The following is a 19,522-nucleotide window of genomic DNA, read 5'->3' on the forward strand; positions in this document are numbered from 1 at the left end:
ATTTAAAAAAAAATTATTTGAAGTTTTAGTGATGTTTTGGGGCTGAATTGTATTCATAGATTTGACAGGTCTTCCTGTCAAATCTATGAATACAGATTCCCTGCTACCATTGGCTCTCCATGGCCCATGTGATCCCAGGGGACGCTTCGAACTAACTGCGCCCCTGGGATACGCAAGCACTGTGTGCCGGCAGTTGGAGCAGGCCCAGGATCGGAATCCCATGCGGGCCCACAGCACAACGGCTGGCACGCTAGGTAAGTGCAGGTCGGAGGCTTGCACCCGTGGGAAGCCTCCGACCCGAATTTCTGGGCCGATATACTTTCCTTAGAGGCGGTGCAACAAACGTTCACTAGATTGATCCCTGGGATGAAAGGGTTGCCCTATGAGGAGAGATTGAGTAGATTGGTCCTATACTCTCTGGAGTTTAGAAGAATGAGAGGTGATCTCATTGAATCATATAAGATTCTGAGGGGGATTGACAGGGTAGATGCTGAGAGATTGTTTCCCCTGGCTGGAGAGTCTAGAACTAGAGGACATAGTCTCAGGATAAGGTGCCAGTCTTTTAAGACTGAGACAAGGAGGAATTTCTTCACTCAGAGGGTTGTGAATCTTTGAAATTCTCTGCCCGAGAGGGCTGTGAATGCTGAGTCTTTGGGCTGGATTTTAATTCAGGGGCGGGTTGGTGTCGTGAAATCCGCATTTCGTGTTATCCACACGAATATAAATCGATGTGGGAGATTGATGCTATTTTAACTTAATTGTCCAATTGAGTTCCAGCGTGTGGGAACCCTTGGCAAATGAGTTTTTCCAGTCAGAAAGCCACATCTTATGATGTCATCAATGCTGCTGCATTTAAGATCTGCAACAAGCCTTGCTTGTTCTGCAGGCTGCCAACCTTTTGGCATTTACTGTTAGAGGAACCTGGAGTCACAATGGCCAGCGACAGACCTAGGGCTGCTCCCAGGTTCGACGACATTGCCCTGCAGGCTCTGGTTGAGGGAGCTAGATCTCCTAAGGAGGTGCTCTTCCCTTCATCAGGGAGGAAGAAGCCTCCCCAGCAGACCAAGGCTGTGTGGCTGCAGAGGAGGTCAACTCCTTAACGGCTACCCGCAGAACCTGGATACAGTGCAGGAAGAGATTTCATGACCTTGTGCGTACTGGAAAAGTGAGTATGCATTTCCCATCACCCGCAATCTGATCCCCATTGCCTTTCCTCACCAGCACTCAGCTTTAGCAATCTCTTCCTCCACATCCCACTTGACACTGACATCCATGCACCCTTACCCATTCCCTTTCTCTCTATGCTCACATTCACCTAACTATTCGACTATGCAGCCCTCACACTCCCTATCACTGTGATGCTATGAAAACAACTGACAACACACAGGGAGGGCCCTTGGTCTTGCCACCTCACTCCATCTTTGTCTCCTACTAAGCATCTATGCTATGGACTCTCTACACTCACTCCTTCATTCTCACTCAAACTCCACTTGTGTCCCTCATTGCAGGAAAAGAGAGCTCACAATAAAAGGGAAAGAGTCAGGACAGGAGGAGGGCCACCCTCAGTAGCCCAGCTCACCCCCTGGGAGGAGGCGGTCCTGGAAATCATCAGAGTGGAAGAAGATGCGCACGTTGGGGACGGACAGATGGGTGCATCACAGCAAGCTGGTGACAGAATAGTTTTACATCTCTCTCATTCACATTGCCTGTGTCACTGATAATGATTCTGAAGCTCTAACAGATGGACTTATGATCGTCTGCAATATGCAATGTGCATGTAACCTTGACCTCACATCACTAACTCTTTCCTTTACTCCCCCACAGGACCATCGAGAGCCCCTGTCCCCACTGTCCAGGAGGAAGAGCCTGAGCTTCCAGACTCCTCAGAGGAAGCTGCAACCTCTGAGGGCGCAGCGTCAGCAGAATTCACCGCACCCAGCACCAGTGCAGACACTCACACCTCGGTGGGACCTTCGAGACATAGAGTAGTGTTGTCACCTGGTGTATCACAGCTCACAAGTGAGCATCAGCAGATTGTGGAGACAGGGACAGCAGTGGAGAGTACTCGTCGGAGGGTGCAGGACTCTGCCAGCTCGGCTCAGCTGCATGCCGACCCTCTGCCTCTGGGTCCATCCACAAGATCAGCGGTGCTGGAACTCCAGGAACAGATGCAGGAGTCTCTGGCAGGTTTTGTCTCCAGGGTCGCTGTAAGTGTGGAGCAAATGGAGGAGTCCATGGCGAACATGAGCAGAGCCTTTGTGGAGTCATTGGCGCATGAACGCATCACCATGGAAAGGATGGCAACCTCCATGGCGGTGATAAGTCGCCAGAGTGCAGAAAACATGGTGAGTGCTCAGAATAGAATGACATCTCTGGAGGAGCAACGGGCATCTATTGAGCAGAGAAACCAGACCTTCATGGAAGTCCTTCTGAGTAGGACTGCCAGTGCAGATACGGGTCCCCATGGTCCCCCTGATGTGCAGCAAGGTGCTCTCAAGCCACTTGCAAGCACTGAGGGGGGAACTGACCCATGAGAGGGAAGTTGGTGGCAGACATCAAGGAAGTGGGGGCTCCTCTACAAGCGCTCACACTTCCATGCCACTGCAGAGCCCCACCAGAGTCCACACCCAGCTGAGATCGGCGTCTAAACTCCTGCACAGCCGCAGGAGCAGCAGACTGTTGACGAGCCTTCACAGGTTCACAACCCCAGAGGACGCCCGCCAAAGGTGTCGAGACAGGAGCAGCAGGAAATTGAGCAAGGGGCCTCCACATCTGCTGAAGCCACAGGGGAAGCACCATATAGGAGCACGCGTAAGAGGAAGATAGTCCTCTTGGGTAGTCACTTGGGTAAAATTTGATGTATTATGTGAAAAATAATGTTAATAAAAAATCTGATGGCTATTACAGTAGTTGTGGCGTGTGTCATTTCGCAAATGGGACTTTCACATTGATGGCTTAGGATTACTTGGAATTGTCATTATGGTGGTCAAATTGCTAGGAGTCAGCTGGTTCTTGGCCATTGTCAATGCTCAGGTAAGAAAATGCGAGGCAAAAGTCCTTCAGTGGCTAGGCTAAGCAAATCTGGCAAAGGTGAGTGTGTTCCTTGCATCCCAGGCAGCTATCAACCTGCTGCTGCTGGTTGATGGGCCTCTGCAAGATGTTCGTTTTCGCTCTCCTCCTCCTCCTCCGAGGAGGAGGATAAGTGAGGAGCCACTTGGTCCTCAGGAATCTGCAAGCCACGACGCTGTGCCGTGTTGTGAAGTGCACAGCAAACCACGACGATCCTGGAGACCCTGGCTGCTGAGTACTGCAGGGCTCCACCTGATCTATCCAGGCATCTGAAGCGCACCTTCAGCAAACCGATGGTTTGCTCAATAATGGCTCTGGTAGAAATGTGGCTGGAGTTGTAGCACTCCTCAGCTTCGTTGGCTGGCCTCCTCAACGGCGTCATTAGCCATGTCCTCAGGGGATAGCCCTTGTCTCCAAGTAGCCATCCATTAAGTTGGTCTGGCAAACTGAAGAGCGGAGGCACACTAGACTGGCGCAGTATGAAGGAGTCATGGCAACTGCCAGGGTACTTGGCACAAACATGCAAAATTTCCTTCTTGTGGTCACACACCAGCTGAACGTTAAGGGAATGGAAGCCCTTGCGGTTGACAAAAATACCTGGATTGCGATGGGGTGCCTTAAGGGTCACATGTGTGCAGTCAATGATGCCCTGCACCCTTGGAAAGCCTGCCAGATTAGCTAATCCAACCACACGCGCCGTCACACTTGCTTGATCCTTGGTGAAATGGATGTGATTGTGCGCGATGGCAGAGGGCATCGGTTACCTGCATGATGCAAGTGTGTGCGGCCACCTGGGAGATGCCGCTGATGTCTGCTGCTGATCCCCGGAATGAGCCTGAGGCAAAAAAGGTTGAGTGCAGTGGTGACTTTGATGGCCACTGGTAAGGGGTGTCCACCTGGTCCTCTGGGCTCCAGGTCTTGTTGCAGCATTGCGCAGATGTCACCCACTACCTGCCGCGAAAGTCGGAGCCGCCTTTGGCACTGCTGCTCAGACATGTTGATATAGCTGACCCTGTGTCTGTAGACCCTGTTTGGGGGGTATCTCCTGCGCCGACGGGCTGCCATGTGCTGGCCCTTTCTGGCCTGTGCAGCTTCAGGTGGGTGAGCAGCAGCTTGGCGCTCCTGTTGTTGCTGCTGCTGTTGGTGCTGCTGTTGTTCTTGGTTCTGGTGGTGCCGCGGCTGGTCTTCGTCCTCATCTAATGCCCAGAAGGGAAGGAAATAAATGGCTCCCATTCTTCTGGTATATGCCTCATTTGAGGAAGCGCTGAGTGAAGTGGCGAGAGGGGTTTCCCAGGAGGTCACACTGGAGATTGGTGTCAGGCTCCAAACTTCCACAGCTGTGGTTATGCCTTCTAAAAGTTCCCCCAGACCTGAGACAACAAAGTCCTGCCACCTGCAAATGATGGCTGATCAAATCACCTCTTTAATGTTTGAGCTGCAGCTGATAGTCAGCAATCCACTTGTGCTCCCGCCAGGTTTCACCGTCGTGTTTCAGAACAGGTGTGTTCCACGTGGGAAAAGGGTTAAACTCAGAAAGGCCTTTTAAAATGGCATTATAGAGCCAATTTAGTGGTTGTTAAGGGCCTTAATGGCCTATCCCGCCTCTTGGAGGCGGGACGGAGACGGGACCACTAGACACGGATTATTTAAAATTGCATGGAGGCGGGCTTGGGCCCGCCCGCCAGTTTATGCAATTTTAACCCCCCCACACACCTCCAATCCCGCCTCCACGGCCCAATGAAAATCCTGCCCTTTGAGTATATTCAAGGCTGAGATAGATAGATTTTTGGACTCCGGAGGAATTAAGGGAATATGGGGATCGGGCAGGAAAGTGGAGTTGAGGTCGAAGATCAGCCATGCTCTTATTGAATGGTGGAGCAGGCTGGAGGGGCAGTATGGCCTACTCCTGCTCCCAATTCTTATGTTCTTATGTGCCTCAGCTGCCTGGGCCCCAGGTTCTGTATTTCCCTCCCTAAGCTTCTCCACCTTTCCTCCTTTAAGACGCTCCTTAAAACCTACCTCTTTGACCAAGCTTTTGGTCATCTGCCCTAATATCTCCTTATATGGCTCGATGTCAAATTTTTTTGATAACGTTCCTGTGAAGTGCCTTGGAACATTTTACTACGTTAAAGGTGCTATATAAATACAATTTGTTGTTATTGTAAATCATTTTGTATTCTAATAACCTTGAGTGTGAAAAAACTTATAATTCCCCCTTTGTTCTTTTTTAGTGATAATCGTAACTCTTTCGGGTAGATTTTAATTTTTGGCACCAGCTGGAAAGGCTTGAGCCACTTTGAGCTTCCATTTAAATGGAACGGGTGAGCATAGACACCAAACGGATGTCCCGAGACAGCTAGCTGGTTTTGGGCCTGAGGAATTTAGTCAGTTCCTGTGCAATGTTCCTTCTAATTTTTATTTGGGCTGCGCGGCCCGTTCAAAAGTGAGCCGGCTGCAAGAGAGCTCCAGATCACTGCGCGGCCGCGCAGCTTAAAGGGAACCTTGCTCCTGTGCCAAGCTGGCCCGTAGGTAGGTCCTGGGATGGGGAGGCAAAGCGAGGGTCCCTTTAAGGACGCTCAATGCTAGGATACATGGGCAGAGCATGTGCGGTGTATGCTCTGCCCTCTTGTCCCTTAAAATTGCACTGGGGATCCTAACTATGCCATAGGTTCCCCGATTTGCATAATCAAGTGGCCTACTGCCTGAAACAGCTGGGTTTTCCAGCTGCCCAAGGAAAGGCCCCTTTCAAAAGGGAGACGACTGGATCTAATGTGGTTGTAAGTCTACCAACCCCATTTAAAGGCTGTTACCGCCCCGTTGAGGTCGAATTCAGCCAGTTAAAATCAGCCCATTTGCTACTTAGAATTTGTCAATCAGTTGAAGCTATCTTTCAGTATTTATTCTTTCAAAACTTTTCATAACTTTGAAAATCTCTGTTACATTCTCCACTTAATCTTATAAAGCTCACATTCCGGGATATCACACTTGCAAATCTTCACTGTACTCTTTCCATGGCCCTTGTATTGTATCCTTTCTATAACGAGTTAACCTAACCAGTATCCTGTACAAATATAATTACTTCTTTACTTTTATATTCAATGCCTCCATGCATAAAATCCAAAATCTATCTTTTTTTACCAGCTTTTCTACCTGCAATGTGCGCCTGTGCAGGTAGATCTTAGGGGCTTTCCTTCGCTACTGTATTAAAATTGTTACCATTTGAATATTGCTTTAGCTTTTATTTTACTCTTTAGGGTAAACTGTTTTTTTGCTGTTATTTAACTGCTTAATATTTGTCTGCATTTAATTTATCTCAATCACCTACAGGGCATCTCTGATCACTTCTACGTCTCTCCCAGTCCTTTATTCTTGCCTCTAAAAAGGACTGCTCCATAATTTCCCTCCCATCTCCCACCCCACTTCCTCTGACCTGCCACCCCTCCACACTGGGGCTGCCGTATATTAGTACGATAACTACCATGTCTCTACTTTTGACACTTTCAAACCCAGTAAATCCTATATGGCCCCCCTGCCCTCCCCACCCTTCTCCTGTATAATAGCCACCTCCAGCAGCTCAAATCCATGGGCTGCAGATGCCAGCATAGGTGTCTATCGCCAGTACTGTTGGGTAAGGAGGTGATAGTGCTCCCATGCACTTGGTGCCCTTGTTCTTCTAGGTAGTGGAGGTCACAGGTTTCAGAGGTACTGCCGAAGAAGCCTTAGTGAGTTGCTGCAGTGCATCATGCCGATAATGCATACTGCAGCCACGGCATGCCAGTGGTGGAGGGGGTGGATGCTTAAGTTAGTGGATGAATTGCCGATCAAGCGGCTTGCTTTGTCCTGGATGGTGTCAAGCTTCTGGAGTGTTGGTGTAGCTGCATCCACCCAGGCAAGTAGAGAGTATTCCATCACACTCCTGATTTGTCCCTTGTAGGTGAAGAGTTTTTGTGAGTTAGGAGTTGAACCACTCATCGCAGAATACCCAGCCTCTGACCTGTTCCAGTACGTTTCTGGTCAATGATGACCCCCAGGATATTGATGGTGGGGGAATCGATGATGGTAATGCCATTTAATGTCAAAGGGAGGTGGTTAGACTCTCTCTTGTTGGACATGGTCATTGCCTGGCACTTGTGTGGCGTGAATGTTATTTGCAAATTGTCAACCCGAAATGGGATGTTGTTCAGGTCTTGTTGCCTGTGGGCATGGACTGTGTTCATTATCTGAGGAATTGTGAATGGAGCTGAACACTATGCAATCATCAGCAAACAGACCCACTTCTGATTGATGGAAGGTCATTGTTGAAGCAGCTGAAGATATTTGGGCTTAGGACACTGCCCTGAGAAACTCCTGCAGTGATGTCCTGGAGCTCAGGTGATTGACTTGCAACAACCACAACCATTTTCTATTTTGTGCGAGATATGGCTGCAGTCACTGGAGAGTTTTCCCCCTGATCCCCATTGAGTTCAGTTTTACTAGGCCTCCTTAATGCCACACTGAGTCAAATGCTGCCTTGATGTCAAGGGCAGTTACTCTCACCTCACCTCTGGAATTCAGCTCTTGTGTCCATGTTTGGATTAAGGCTCTAATGAGGTCTAGAGCTGAGTGGTTCTGGCGGAACCCAAACTGAGCATTGGTGAGCAGGTTATTGGTGAGTAAGTGCCGCTTGATAGCACTGTTGACGATTCCTTCCATCACTTCGCTGATGATTTGTTTATACAATACGGCATTCCTAAAATGAAAGCCCTCAAAAGTTCCAGCCAGACAAAAGTTACATTTAAAATCATTTCACTTATGTTGTACAAAAGGGATTTTTTTTTTGATGGATCAACATTATAAAATATTTAGTGGTAAGATCACAATATATACTTTCCGAAATGGCTTAACTTAGCAAAATTTTGGAATTTTAAATAGTGAAAACTAGACTGTATTTAAGCAAGTTTTCCAAAGAGTTTCCACAAATAGAGCTACATCAGACCACGAGTGATTATATCTAACCAAAATAGTGAGGTATGAGCATATTTCTATTTATTGGCGGAAATTGCATAACGTGTTATTGGTTATGTGAGAAAATAAATCTTGCTTTCTATTAACGAGTAACCACAGGGAAAGTTGCTGTTTCAGTACCAAGCAGATACAAATTGTGTGCAGGCTGCTCCAATTGTCTCTTGAAATCATGTTACAGCATAAGAGTAGATATTGCATTTTACACTTTCCAACCTTCTGGACTCAGCATTGAGTTCAACAACGTCAGATCATAACCAATACTCCAATTTTTTCAGACAGCAGGTGCTGGTAATGATTCTGCTGTTGCCATTTATAGCTCCTTTAGACCCATCTTTTATTTCTTTACTTGTCCCTTTAGCGCCCCCTTTGGCCTTGCACTATCAACCCTTTTGTCATTTAATCACTCCTGCCTTCCACCCTATCACAGACCTTCCCTTTTGTTCTTCCCTCCCCCTTTTTTCCTGTCTCTGTACTTGCTTATAAACTGTTGAAAGGTCATCTATCTGAATCGTTAACTTTGTTTCTCTGCCAACAGATGCTGCCTGAGTATTTCCAGCATTTTCTGTTTTTATTTCAGATTTCCAGCAGCTGCAGTATTTTGCTTTTGTTTGACTAAAGACTGCATAATTGCTACTGTATAATTACTACAGTGCATCATATGAGAAGACACATATTTTACAATAAAATGATTTAAATTTACCTGTGAAATTTCATTTATGTCTTTTGATGCTTCCATTAAGGATTTTACTTGAAGGTTTCAGTCTCTCCCAAAAGCCTAGGCTTGAACTTGGTTGTAACTCTGTGAGCTAAATTTTGGATCTGCAGTCTTAGCGTGTGGAGTGTGCCTAGTTTCCCACGATGTATCCATACCATTCATGTCGCTATGCTGGTGGAATATTTTTCTTTTAGTTTCTAGCACTTTCTGCTGAGTAGACTACCTTTAACTATTATTGAAAAACAAGAAGGCTAATTTCAAAAGCTTTATTGAGGTAAAATTCATATTGAAAGTACTTTTTTTTAAAACATGGGTGATGTGTGTATTTTCTTGTGTATAAAAAGGAAAAACAAAAGTGTTATGATTACACAACTTTTGTAGCTTTTAATTTGTGTACTATAAATTTCAGAAAGTTTATTAAGCAGAGGGAGTGAGAGAGTCTTGATCAGAGAAGAGAGAAAGTCTTCATGTTAATGTTAGTTCTGTTTTGAAATTTAAAAAATAATTTTGAAGTCAACTAATGAGGTCATATGTGTTGTTGATGTAGAAAATGTCAGTGTTAATCGCTTACACCTGTGAGACAGATTCTAATTTCTAACACCTATGAGAGAGAGAAGCAGGCAGTTAGTTTATTCCCTCATTCAAATTAGATTTTTTTTTTAAGTTCAATTTTAAAAGCAAATAAAGACGCTTTGATGGAAACATATGAAGGGAGCTTTAGAGAGGAAGTGGAGTAGGGTCAGTAGTTAATGGGGCCTCCGGTCTCTTGTCACCCACACTTGGCAGTGAAGCAGAGTGGGTGGAAGGATGGGGGGCAATATTTCCACTGCTGCCAGATCACACACCTTGGGTGAGGTGGGGAAGAATTGCTGCAGCTCCAACCACAGAGTAGCATAGCCATAGTCCCTGGGCCACAGAAAAAGTCTTTTTTTAATGTATAAAGTGCCACCTTGCCTAGTGCAATTGTTCACTCTGCAAGGCAGCCCTTTAATTTATAAAGCTCCCCAACACTGCCTGCCCCCGACCCTTAGCAATGCTGGATGCCAGGAACACAGCGGCGTTAGTGACACCCAATGTTACTAAGATGTTAATATTAGGATATATGTCAGAATGAGCATTCTTCCTACCATTAATCTATTATTTGAATGCGTCTGGCCAAATACGGGCTTATATATTCAATGTCCGCCATCACTTCCAACAAAGAATCCTGGAAATGGTGGAGGGCATCAGGGAACCAGTAGAACAGCTCCCTGACACACCTCCTGCTCTTAATTGCCTCAAATCCACCCAAAATAAAGGCGACAGGGAACAGAAAATCCTGCCCAGGGTTTTTGAACTTAAAGAATGAACATCTAATGTTAGAATTCAGGTTTTAAGTGCAGGTAAACTTTCAGTTCCATTTTTATTTTGAGGGTGTATTTTATGAATAAATCCCAAAGGAAAAAATATTTTTATAACACTAATTCTTAAATTCTTAGCTAGAAATTGAACAGAGAAGCTTTGCCACGGTACTGAAATTTACTGAACTATGTCATGGGCTGCCACATGATCACCTCAACTTAGAAGGACAGAAGAATATATGTTGCACTAGACTGAGGCTCAGGCTAATAAACCAACAAACAAATTTACTTAACATTAAACAGGTAATTGAATAGTATACAGTAATATAAAAAATACTATTCTTCTACAGCTGCTTACTTCATATGAGCATAAATGCTACCATGGAGCCTCTGAATAGATTTGTATCCCAGATGGTTTCAAATTTACTGGTGAGTTGAGTGGAGGCAGCTAAATATAAGTCCACAATCATTGGCCACATTGATTATTAGTGATTACAGAGAATCATTAGCATTCTTCCTTGCACAAACCCAATCCAAGTTTTCAACCCAGACACAGCTGTCTGTCGAACCCACTATCCCAAAATGTCCCCCAGGATGGCAGTGATGTTTATCCTGACCATTTTGATTTGTGATGGCTGGAAATTAAGTATTTCTCCAACTGACTATTAGGGACATCATCTGACAGATTGACACCAATGATTCTGCATTCAACAGACATTAGCATATTAAATCCTTAAATGCTTATTTTTTGTCACAGTTGCATCCACATTTGGAGAATTGTCTGCCCTTTTGATTGCCACATTATTGATGCATATTTAGCCACTAGAGAGGGTGCAGAGGAGAGAACAAAAATGATACCTAAAGTTAGATTTCTTAGTGAAATGGATAGGCTTCTGGAGCTGGAGTTATTCACTTTGAACAAGCGTAGGCTCAGAGGGATATGATTTGAGGTTTTTTAATTTATGAAAGCATTGGATATTGTAGATTTGGATAAGATATTTTAAATGGATAATGATGGAAAGACCAGAGCGATGCCTATAAAATACATAGGCTAAAAGTTAGGTTAAATGCCAGAAAGTAGTTATTTTTTCAGAGGGTTGTTCTCATCTGGAACAAGTTACCAGAGTGTATATATATGGGTAACATACAATCCTCTAAGAAGGAATTTGACAAGTTCCTAAGAGAGAACAATATTGGGAAATATCAAGGTGTGTGGGTTAGATTCTCCTAGCTATGTGTCATGGGAAACCATAGTTTCCCGGAGCTTGCCTGATTGTCCTAAATTGGCCACGTGATTTTTTTTTCCCTTTGGTTTTTGGCCTCTCCACCAGTTACCATTGTGGAGGCAGGGCATGAAGATGCACCAAGCAGTGGATAGTGTCTTTTCTCCATTCCTTTCACATGCATCCATGTTGAAGATAATTCTCCTTCAGAAAAAATGCAAAAGTTTCACCCACCTGGACCCAGACAAAATAGCTTCACAGAATGAGATCTCACCAGAGAGAGAGGCCATTAAAATATCTTTTCCAAATGGATTATTATTCTCTGAGTGACATTAATCTTGTTCATCATGTTGGAATAATATTACTTGCCTTCCTTGGAGAGCACTTGATTTGTGCACTTCTGCGTCTTCAGTGCCAGTGTTGGCTGTCAACGTTTGCATTAATGGTATCAGGATATATTTAACAAATGCATGTAACATGATAAAAACCTGGGGACAGAGGTAATCAAATACTCAGTGGAACATGATTTCTGTGCTACTGTGAACAAGGAAATGGGAAATGTGTCTAGCCAGAGCTGAATCGTGAATATAGATCGATATTCTAGAGTTTATGGGCTAAAAATTGGAGAGTTTATAAAATCTTCCGGTGCCACCTCTGGCTGGAGTTAACGACCGCCAGAATTAATGGCGTGGCAGGACCAGGATGTTAGTGCTGGTTGCTAATTAATATTAGCCCAATGCAAAACTCATTGCGCAAGGCCGGTTCTCCTGGCGGCAGTCACAGCAGGAAGCCCAATGTAGCATGGCCGTAGCGTCATTGCAGCAAGAACAGTCTTCTCTTAAAGCAAGGCTGTCATTTTAGAAGCAGTGCAGTCCCTTAAAGGGGAACTGCCTTCTAAAATGAAAAAATTTTTTTTTTAAAGAGGCAGTTTTTAGCCCTTAGAGCTCAAATGCATTCTGAAAAAAATTAACATTAAAAAGAATTCCCAAATGGCAGACTTCAGCTCTTAAAGCTGAACTGCCTTCCACACCTAAAAAAATGGGAAAAGTGCTTCAACACTAACACAAATGGCTCAGCAAACCAGGGAAGGGCACCTAGGATCTCATGCATAGCACTCCAGCTTTGTGCAGGTGGTCAACACTGCAAGAGAGGTCCTCTACCCACAGGGGCCAGAAGACCCTCCAGAAAAAACAATGTGGAACCAGATCGCCGAATGCCCAGAGAAGCTTCATGACCTCAGACCAGTGGTCAAGGGGCTGTCTGGGCTGCATCCTTCCTTCTGCTTCCTCCCCTTCACTTCCTCCTCTTCCGCTTCTTCCTCTTCTGCGTCTTCCTCTTCCCTCTGCGAGCGGTTGCTGGAAATCTGAAATAAAAGCAGAAAATGCTGGAAATTCTCAGCCGGTCAGGCAACATCTCGAACTGAGACGTGAACTCAGTTTCTCTCTCCACAGATGCTGCCTGACCTGCTGAGTATTTCCAGCATTTTCTATCTTCTCAGAGGCCTTCCTTTACCATCCAAGGCCTTGCAAGCATCCAGCAGCACTCGCTGCACACTTGAAAAACTTTTAACATGTATTGCAACAAGCCACTACTTCAATAAAATATTAAAAATCCAGCCCAAAGACTTAAATGCAAACTTACCTGAAAGATGTGTGTGTCCCTTTAAGAAGAGCTGGCAGCATCTCTGTCAGCCCGCTTTTCAGAGCGAACTTAGGACCCAGTGCTGAACAAAGATCCAAATTCGCAGAGCATGGCATCAAGGCGGCGTTGCACGCCGACTGACGTCACACGCTCCATATTTGCATGTCCAGGGTGAGGATCATAACCGATGCTATCGGCAGCACTATGGTCCTCACCAAAATGGTGGGGGGAGGGGGGCACCTGCTGGTAACTCATGGCGGTAAGTAGCCGAATTTTTCCCTTTATATATTTAATTTCCTAGGATAAGGTTCTACATAAATACTCTCTAACCTGCAAATAAGTGGGGCGGAGTTATGGTAGGGTAGATTGTAAATATTCTTTGAAAGTAACAGGCTTAATGGGCTAAATGGCTTTTGTTCATTGCATGCTTGTACTGTCTCACCCTTGTAATGTTTATACTGTTGAATGGCTTTATGTACAACCTAATTAGTTTCAATGTAATATTTCATTCATAAATCTTAATATATTTAGTGCTTATTCAAACAAACACTCCAGGATCTTTTTTTTTTAAATGAAAGTAACTGAAGCTTCAACTCATGGGTATAATCATGAATAGTTTTTTTTCAGCCAATTTCAAAAGATGTTATCCTTTTAAGTGTTATGTTCAATATATTATTTCAAACTACAGTAGTGGTAAAATCTCAGATTGTGTTCACCGTGTGCTCCTGATTTTCACAAAAATTGTATTGGAGACCCACCTTATTTTCAATCCATACAGAAAGAAATAAAGTGGGGTGGCATCAAGAAAGTTTATATTGTAATGAAGCCGTCACCAACATGAGGTTTTAAATATGGCAAGTGTGCTAGGGTGTGATCATTTTCAATAGTTCCTTTATTTTTCTTGCAGACATTGAGCTACAGGATGTCTTTGGACTGAATGGACAAATAGAACATAAATTAACTTTCCTCAGGAAAAATGTGCCAAAGGATATCAAGCTTGTGCTGATTGGCCATTCTATTGGTTGTCATATGATACTAGAAATGATGAAACGTGAACCAGAACTACAGGTACGTGTTCTGATTGGACAATTGTGATGATTGCACAACAGGCTGATGTAGATCATGTTTATACCATACTTAGTGACTGATGTTCTGATGTTGATACTTGCAAGTTATATCAGTCATAAGAACATAAAAAATAGGAGCAGGAATAGGCCACTTGGCCCCTTGAGCCTGCTCCGCCATTCAATAAGATCATGGCTGATCTTGGGCTCAAAGCCACTTCCCTGCCCGCTCTCCATAACCCTTCACTCCCTTATCTTGTAAAAACCTGTCTATCTCCACCTTAAATGTATTTAATGACCCAGCCTCCACGGCTCTCTGGGGCAGAGAATTCCACAGATTTATGACCCTCAGAGAAGAAATTCCTCCTCATCCCAGTTCTAAAAGGGCGACCCTTTATTCTGAAACTATGCCCCCAAGTTCTAGATTTCCCCACGAGGGGAAACATCCTCTCTGCATCTACCTTGTCAAGCCCCCTCAGTATCTTATATGTTTCAATAAGATCACCTCTCATTCTTCTAAATTCCAATGAGTATAGGCCCAACCTGCTCAACCTTTCTTCATAAGTCAACCCCCTCATCTCAGGAATCAACCGAGTGAATCACCTCTGAACTGCCTCCAATGCAAGTATATCCTTCCTTAAATAAGGAGACCAAAACTGTACGCAGTACTCAAGGTGTGGTCTCACCAATACCCTGTACAGTTGTAGCAGGACATCCCTGCTTTTATACTCCTTGCAATAAAGGCCAACATTCCATTTGCCTTTTTCATTACTTGCTGCACCTGCATGCTAACTTTTTGTGTTTCAGTCAAGATTTGAGTGGTATAAACCTGCGCATCACCTGGCCTGTTGTGTGTTTCTAATGTACCATGACTTAGTCTTTTTTTATTACAAAATTTGGATTTATTTATCATTATCACAATATTTTGATAGAGACTTTACAATGGTGTACTAACTAAAGGCATTCGATTATGCATGTACAGAGCTGTTGGTGCAACACATGTCAGGATTGGTATTTCTGACCTCAAGAAAAACTTAACAGTTCCGATGTTCAATCAGCATTATAACAATCATTCCACACATCAGACATATGGCATAAATTGAATCAAAACCGCTCTTATTTTTCTTTGCCCCAAGTCAGCTCATACCATACAAAATACCCCAGTTGAGGCAGCGAGCAGGTAATCTATTCTATGGCCTCTACTGATGTCAACAACAAGAAAACTTGTCATCGACCACTTTGCAGATCAGAGAATGAAATGAAATTGTCATAATATAATTGACTACAAGAGAATGCAAGAAGAGCTGGCTTTCTGTTGAACTTAAATAAAATGTAGCATTTTTATTGTTCTGTTGTTCCCATTTTATAATCCCCATAGTTTAGACATTTGGCCTTGAGCCCCAGAGTTTTATTATTTTTTACTTAGTTATCTGTACCAAACCTATTTTTGTCCAAGGCTTGCTGAGCATGCATTTTATTGGCCCTTTTGCATTGTTAGCCATTGTTGCTCAATGCTGTCCTGTTTTAAAGTTTGACAGAACTGCCATACTGCCTCCTGTCTACATCATTTCCCAATAAGATACAATGTTGATGCTTTTCCCCACTGTACCAATTTCTCCAACTATACACATTGTAAGAAGTTAAACTATTAGACCAAAGCAGCATCTATTTTTCTCTATTTAAGAGACAGCCTAAAAGTTAGCTTACTCGTCCTGTCCGCATCAAAAACATGACACTCCAGGTCAGTTAAACTAACGAAACAAAGGCCATGGAATCAACATAGGTTACTGAATTGGGCCTTATGAACAGTGGCTGAGATTGCTTGTATCATCTCGTTTAACTGGAGCAAGCACATTGGCCCTCCTTACTGGGAAATGAAACAGGACTATTCTTGCTATTTGTGGCACTCAAAAGAATGAGGTTTGCTATTCAGAGCTCAAAGACCTGACCCATTCTGTGAAATATGCAACTCAAATAGTAAAACTCTTTCACATAATTCAAGCAGTAAATCTAAGAAACTAGCTACCGACCATATTAAATATAAGTTGTTTTGCATAGACATAAGAGCAATACTTGTCATGTCCTGCTACGCATCTTCATCAATAATCCAGTGTAAAGGTGTCCAACTTGCCCTCTGTGAGCCACATGCTATCCCCAAGCCTTGGCAATCAGATTCTCGAAGCTCAGGCAATCAGTTGTATTTCCACTTATATTGTATTTCTAGTTGGCTAGCCTGAATTTTGTGGGCCTAGAGGTTTGGACAAACTGTTCTTGGCATTGTTGTTTAATCAGTAGATATATCCGGCATTAGAACACCCAGATCTGTTAGAACTTAAATTACATGCAAATAAATCAGTATATGAATTTAAACTTTATATCTGTCCCGTGATGCCACATAGTGCACTTATATGCTTCATGAAGACAACCTAAAAAGGAGGAGAAAATTAACTTTTAAAAGTGAGGGGGAATTTGAATAAGCAAACTGATTATATCTGGCTGTGTATTCAGAAAGACTAGTGTCAGGCACTAATCTATCACCTTACTAAGTTAAAAACCGGAACCTAGAAATTGCGTTATTTTGGAGCGTGGGAGCGAAGGGACAGAAAATTGGAATGGAACCAGATCCTGTCAAGTTTCAGCCTTTTTTGGCTCTGAAGAGGAATTGGAATGGGGGGGAGGGGGGGCGGTTAGTGGCGCATCTTTCATTCCCAGCCCCGCATCCTGATGTTACTTTGGGGGGCTGGGATGGCAGGACTAGCAGGATTCTGGGCTCTTCTGAAAATCCAGCCACTTATGCCTTCTGTGCGGCCAGCACAGTATGCCTGCAGGACTACAATACTGTAGTCAAATGGTAATTGATCCAGGAAAGATTGCTTGCTATCTGGATATTCGGTCCATCAGTGAAGGACTGGCAGGGAAGTAAATTTTAGCATTTGAAATCTTTAGCCAGACTGGCCTGTGTCCCCCCAGCCCCCACCCCCCATGCCCACAAAGGAACAACAAGGTGCCATTGTGAAATACCACCAGATCTGTGGGGTTATAATTTAAATAACACTGTCCTCAGGTTTTGGGAATGAGGTCCTGGCAAGGGTAAATGGGTGGGCAAATGTCCCTCCCTACCGCACTTGCAGCAGCATAGCAAGGGTCTTTGTAATTTCCAAAGTAGTATGGGATTAACTTTCTTCTATTGTGGCTCTGATTTTTATAATGGGCGCATTCAAAATGATCAATTAACTTTTGTTTCTGTGGCTGTGAGCACTGATTTTCAGGGGCCAAACCTGAGCTAGATGATTTTGCTAAAATATTCATTAAATTACTTAGGCACTTTGCAGTTTGCAGCTTTGCTGCTTCCAGTGGCTGAGCATTACAATACATCAAAAGCAAGAGAACACTAACTAAAGTAATGCAGTGGGTTGTCTATTGCTGACTTCCAATATAAAAGACTTGAGTAAAGTATCATAATGCCCTGAATTTAAAAAAATATTTCCTGTGCATTTAAAGTCTCATCACTTTGACCCATCTTAACAATGGATGTGTTTTCTTTATGACCAATACTGTCCCTGTTATATTCTATATTCAGTTTAACCCTCTTAAGGGGCAAATAATCCAAAAGGCTAAATAGAAGAAATTACTGTTTTTCTTATTTTTTTCACTTCCTTATTTCTCACCAAATGTGTTTTTTTTTGTAAATCACTTGAAATTTTTACAATTTGCCTTGAAACATGTTTATAGTCAGACAACAATAAAATGTAAATGGAATTAACATGGGGAAGGGTATTTGTTGTGTCATGCCAAAATGGTAGTATAACATGCATTAGCTCATTTGTTAATCTTTATGATTTGCACACAATAAAAACATATAGAAAACCCTTTGGCAAAGTGTCAAATCAATGGTATCTGAGTCAATCCTGGAACAAAGCCTTTCAGTGAACATTTCAAATTGGAAACATACTTCTATTTTAAAGAGACAGTATCCCTTTTGTTGATCTATATAGTGGCTAAACTTCTCTGCTGTATCAAATACTGAAACTCAAACCTCACAATTATTATGTTGCACTGCTTTACATTTAAACCATAACTGTTAACATGAGCTGTCATCATTGCAGTAATGTACAAATTATTTGGTGATGTTCAGATTTATTTGAAACCAACTCGATATGAATTTATGTTGAACTCCAATGTAAGTTGCAAGTCGCATAATGTGGATTTTTTTTAAAGTTTTAAATACAACATCCTGGCAGTTAGCCAACAAAAACACCGAGCTCGATTATCCGAATTTCGTGTTTCCCACATGAATCTAAATGGATGTGGGAGGTTGATGCAATTTTAACTCAATTGGCCAATTGATTTCCAAAGTGTGGGAAGCCTTTGCAAAGGGGTTTTTCATGACTGAAAGTCCCCTCCGATGATGTCATCATTGCTGCTGCATTTAAGGTCCACAGCAAGCCTTGCTTCTTCTGCAGGCTTCCAAGCTTCCTCCATTTGGTGTCAGAGGGACCTGCAGGAAAGATGACAAGTGGGAGGGCAAGAGCAGCTCCTCGCTTTGACGAGGCAGCACTGCAGGTATTAGTCGATGGGGCTAGGGCCAACAGGGAGGTCCTGTTCCCTTCATCAAGGAGGAAGAGGCCTCCCACTCAGACCAAGGTTGTGTGGATGCAGGTGGCTGAGGAGGTCAACTCCTTGGGAGCCACCCACAGAACCTGGATACAGTGCAGGAAAAGGTTTCATGACCTTCAGCGCACTGGAAAAGTGAGTATGAATTTCCCATCACCCTCAATCTGATCCCCATTGCCTTTCCTCGCCAGCACTCAGCTTTAGCAATCTCTTCCTCCACATCCCACTTGACACTGACATCCATGCACCCTTACCCATTCCCTCTCTCTCTATGCTCACATTCACATAACTATTCCACCATGCAGCCCTCACACTCCATATCACTCTGATGCTTTGAACACAACTGACAACACACAGGGAGGGCCCTTGGTCTTGCAACCTCACTCCATCTTTATCTCCTTCTAAGTACCTATGCTATGCAATCTCTACACTCACCCCTTCATTCTCAGTCAACCTCCACTTGTCTCCCTCATTGCAGGAAAAGAGAGCTCACAACAAAAGAGAGCGAGCCAGGACAGGAGGAGGGCCACCCTCAATAGCCCACCTGACCCCCTGGGAGGAGGCTGTCCTGGAAATCATGGGCACTGAGGTTGATTCGCACGTGGGGGATGGACAGATGGGTGCAACACAGCAATCTGGTGACAGAAAAGTTTCCCATCTCTTTCTTTGACATTGCATGAGTCGCTGATAATGATTGTGAAGCTGTAACAGATGGACTTATGAGCATCTGCAAAAAGCTATGTGCATGTAGCCTTTGCATCACATCTCTGACTCTTTCCTTTACTCCCCCACAGGACCATCGAGAGCCCCCGTCCCCCTAGCCAGGAAGAAGAGGCTGAGCAGCCAGACTCC

At 43.9% G+C, this 19,522-nt stretch overlaps 1 protein-coding gene across 3 annotated transcripts in view; it reads left to right on the forward strand.

Moving 5' to 3' along the window:
• Positions 1-19,522, forward strand: part of ldah (lipid droplet associated hydrolase) — a 535,005-nt gene that overhangs the window by 367,227 nt on the left and 148,256 nt on the right. For all 3 annotated transcript variants that reach the window (XM_085996831.1, XM_085996830.1, XM_085996832.1), the window contains exon 4: positions 13,900-14,060. In XM_085996831.1, coding sequence (XP_085852957.1) covers positions 13,900-14,060 — 161 coding nt within the window. The remainder of the gene's footprint in view (positions 1-13,899; positions 14,061-19,522) is intronic.

Source organism: Somniosus microcephalus, chromosome 9 (genome assembly GCF_052327205.1).
Source record: "Somniosus microcephalus isolate GS21.2 chromosome 9, FLI_Smic_1.0, whole genome shotgun sequence".
In the NCBI taxonomy this organism is placed as follows: Eukaryota; Metazoa; Chordata; class Chondrichthyes; order Squaliformes; family Somniosidae; genus Somniosus; species Somniosus microcephalus.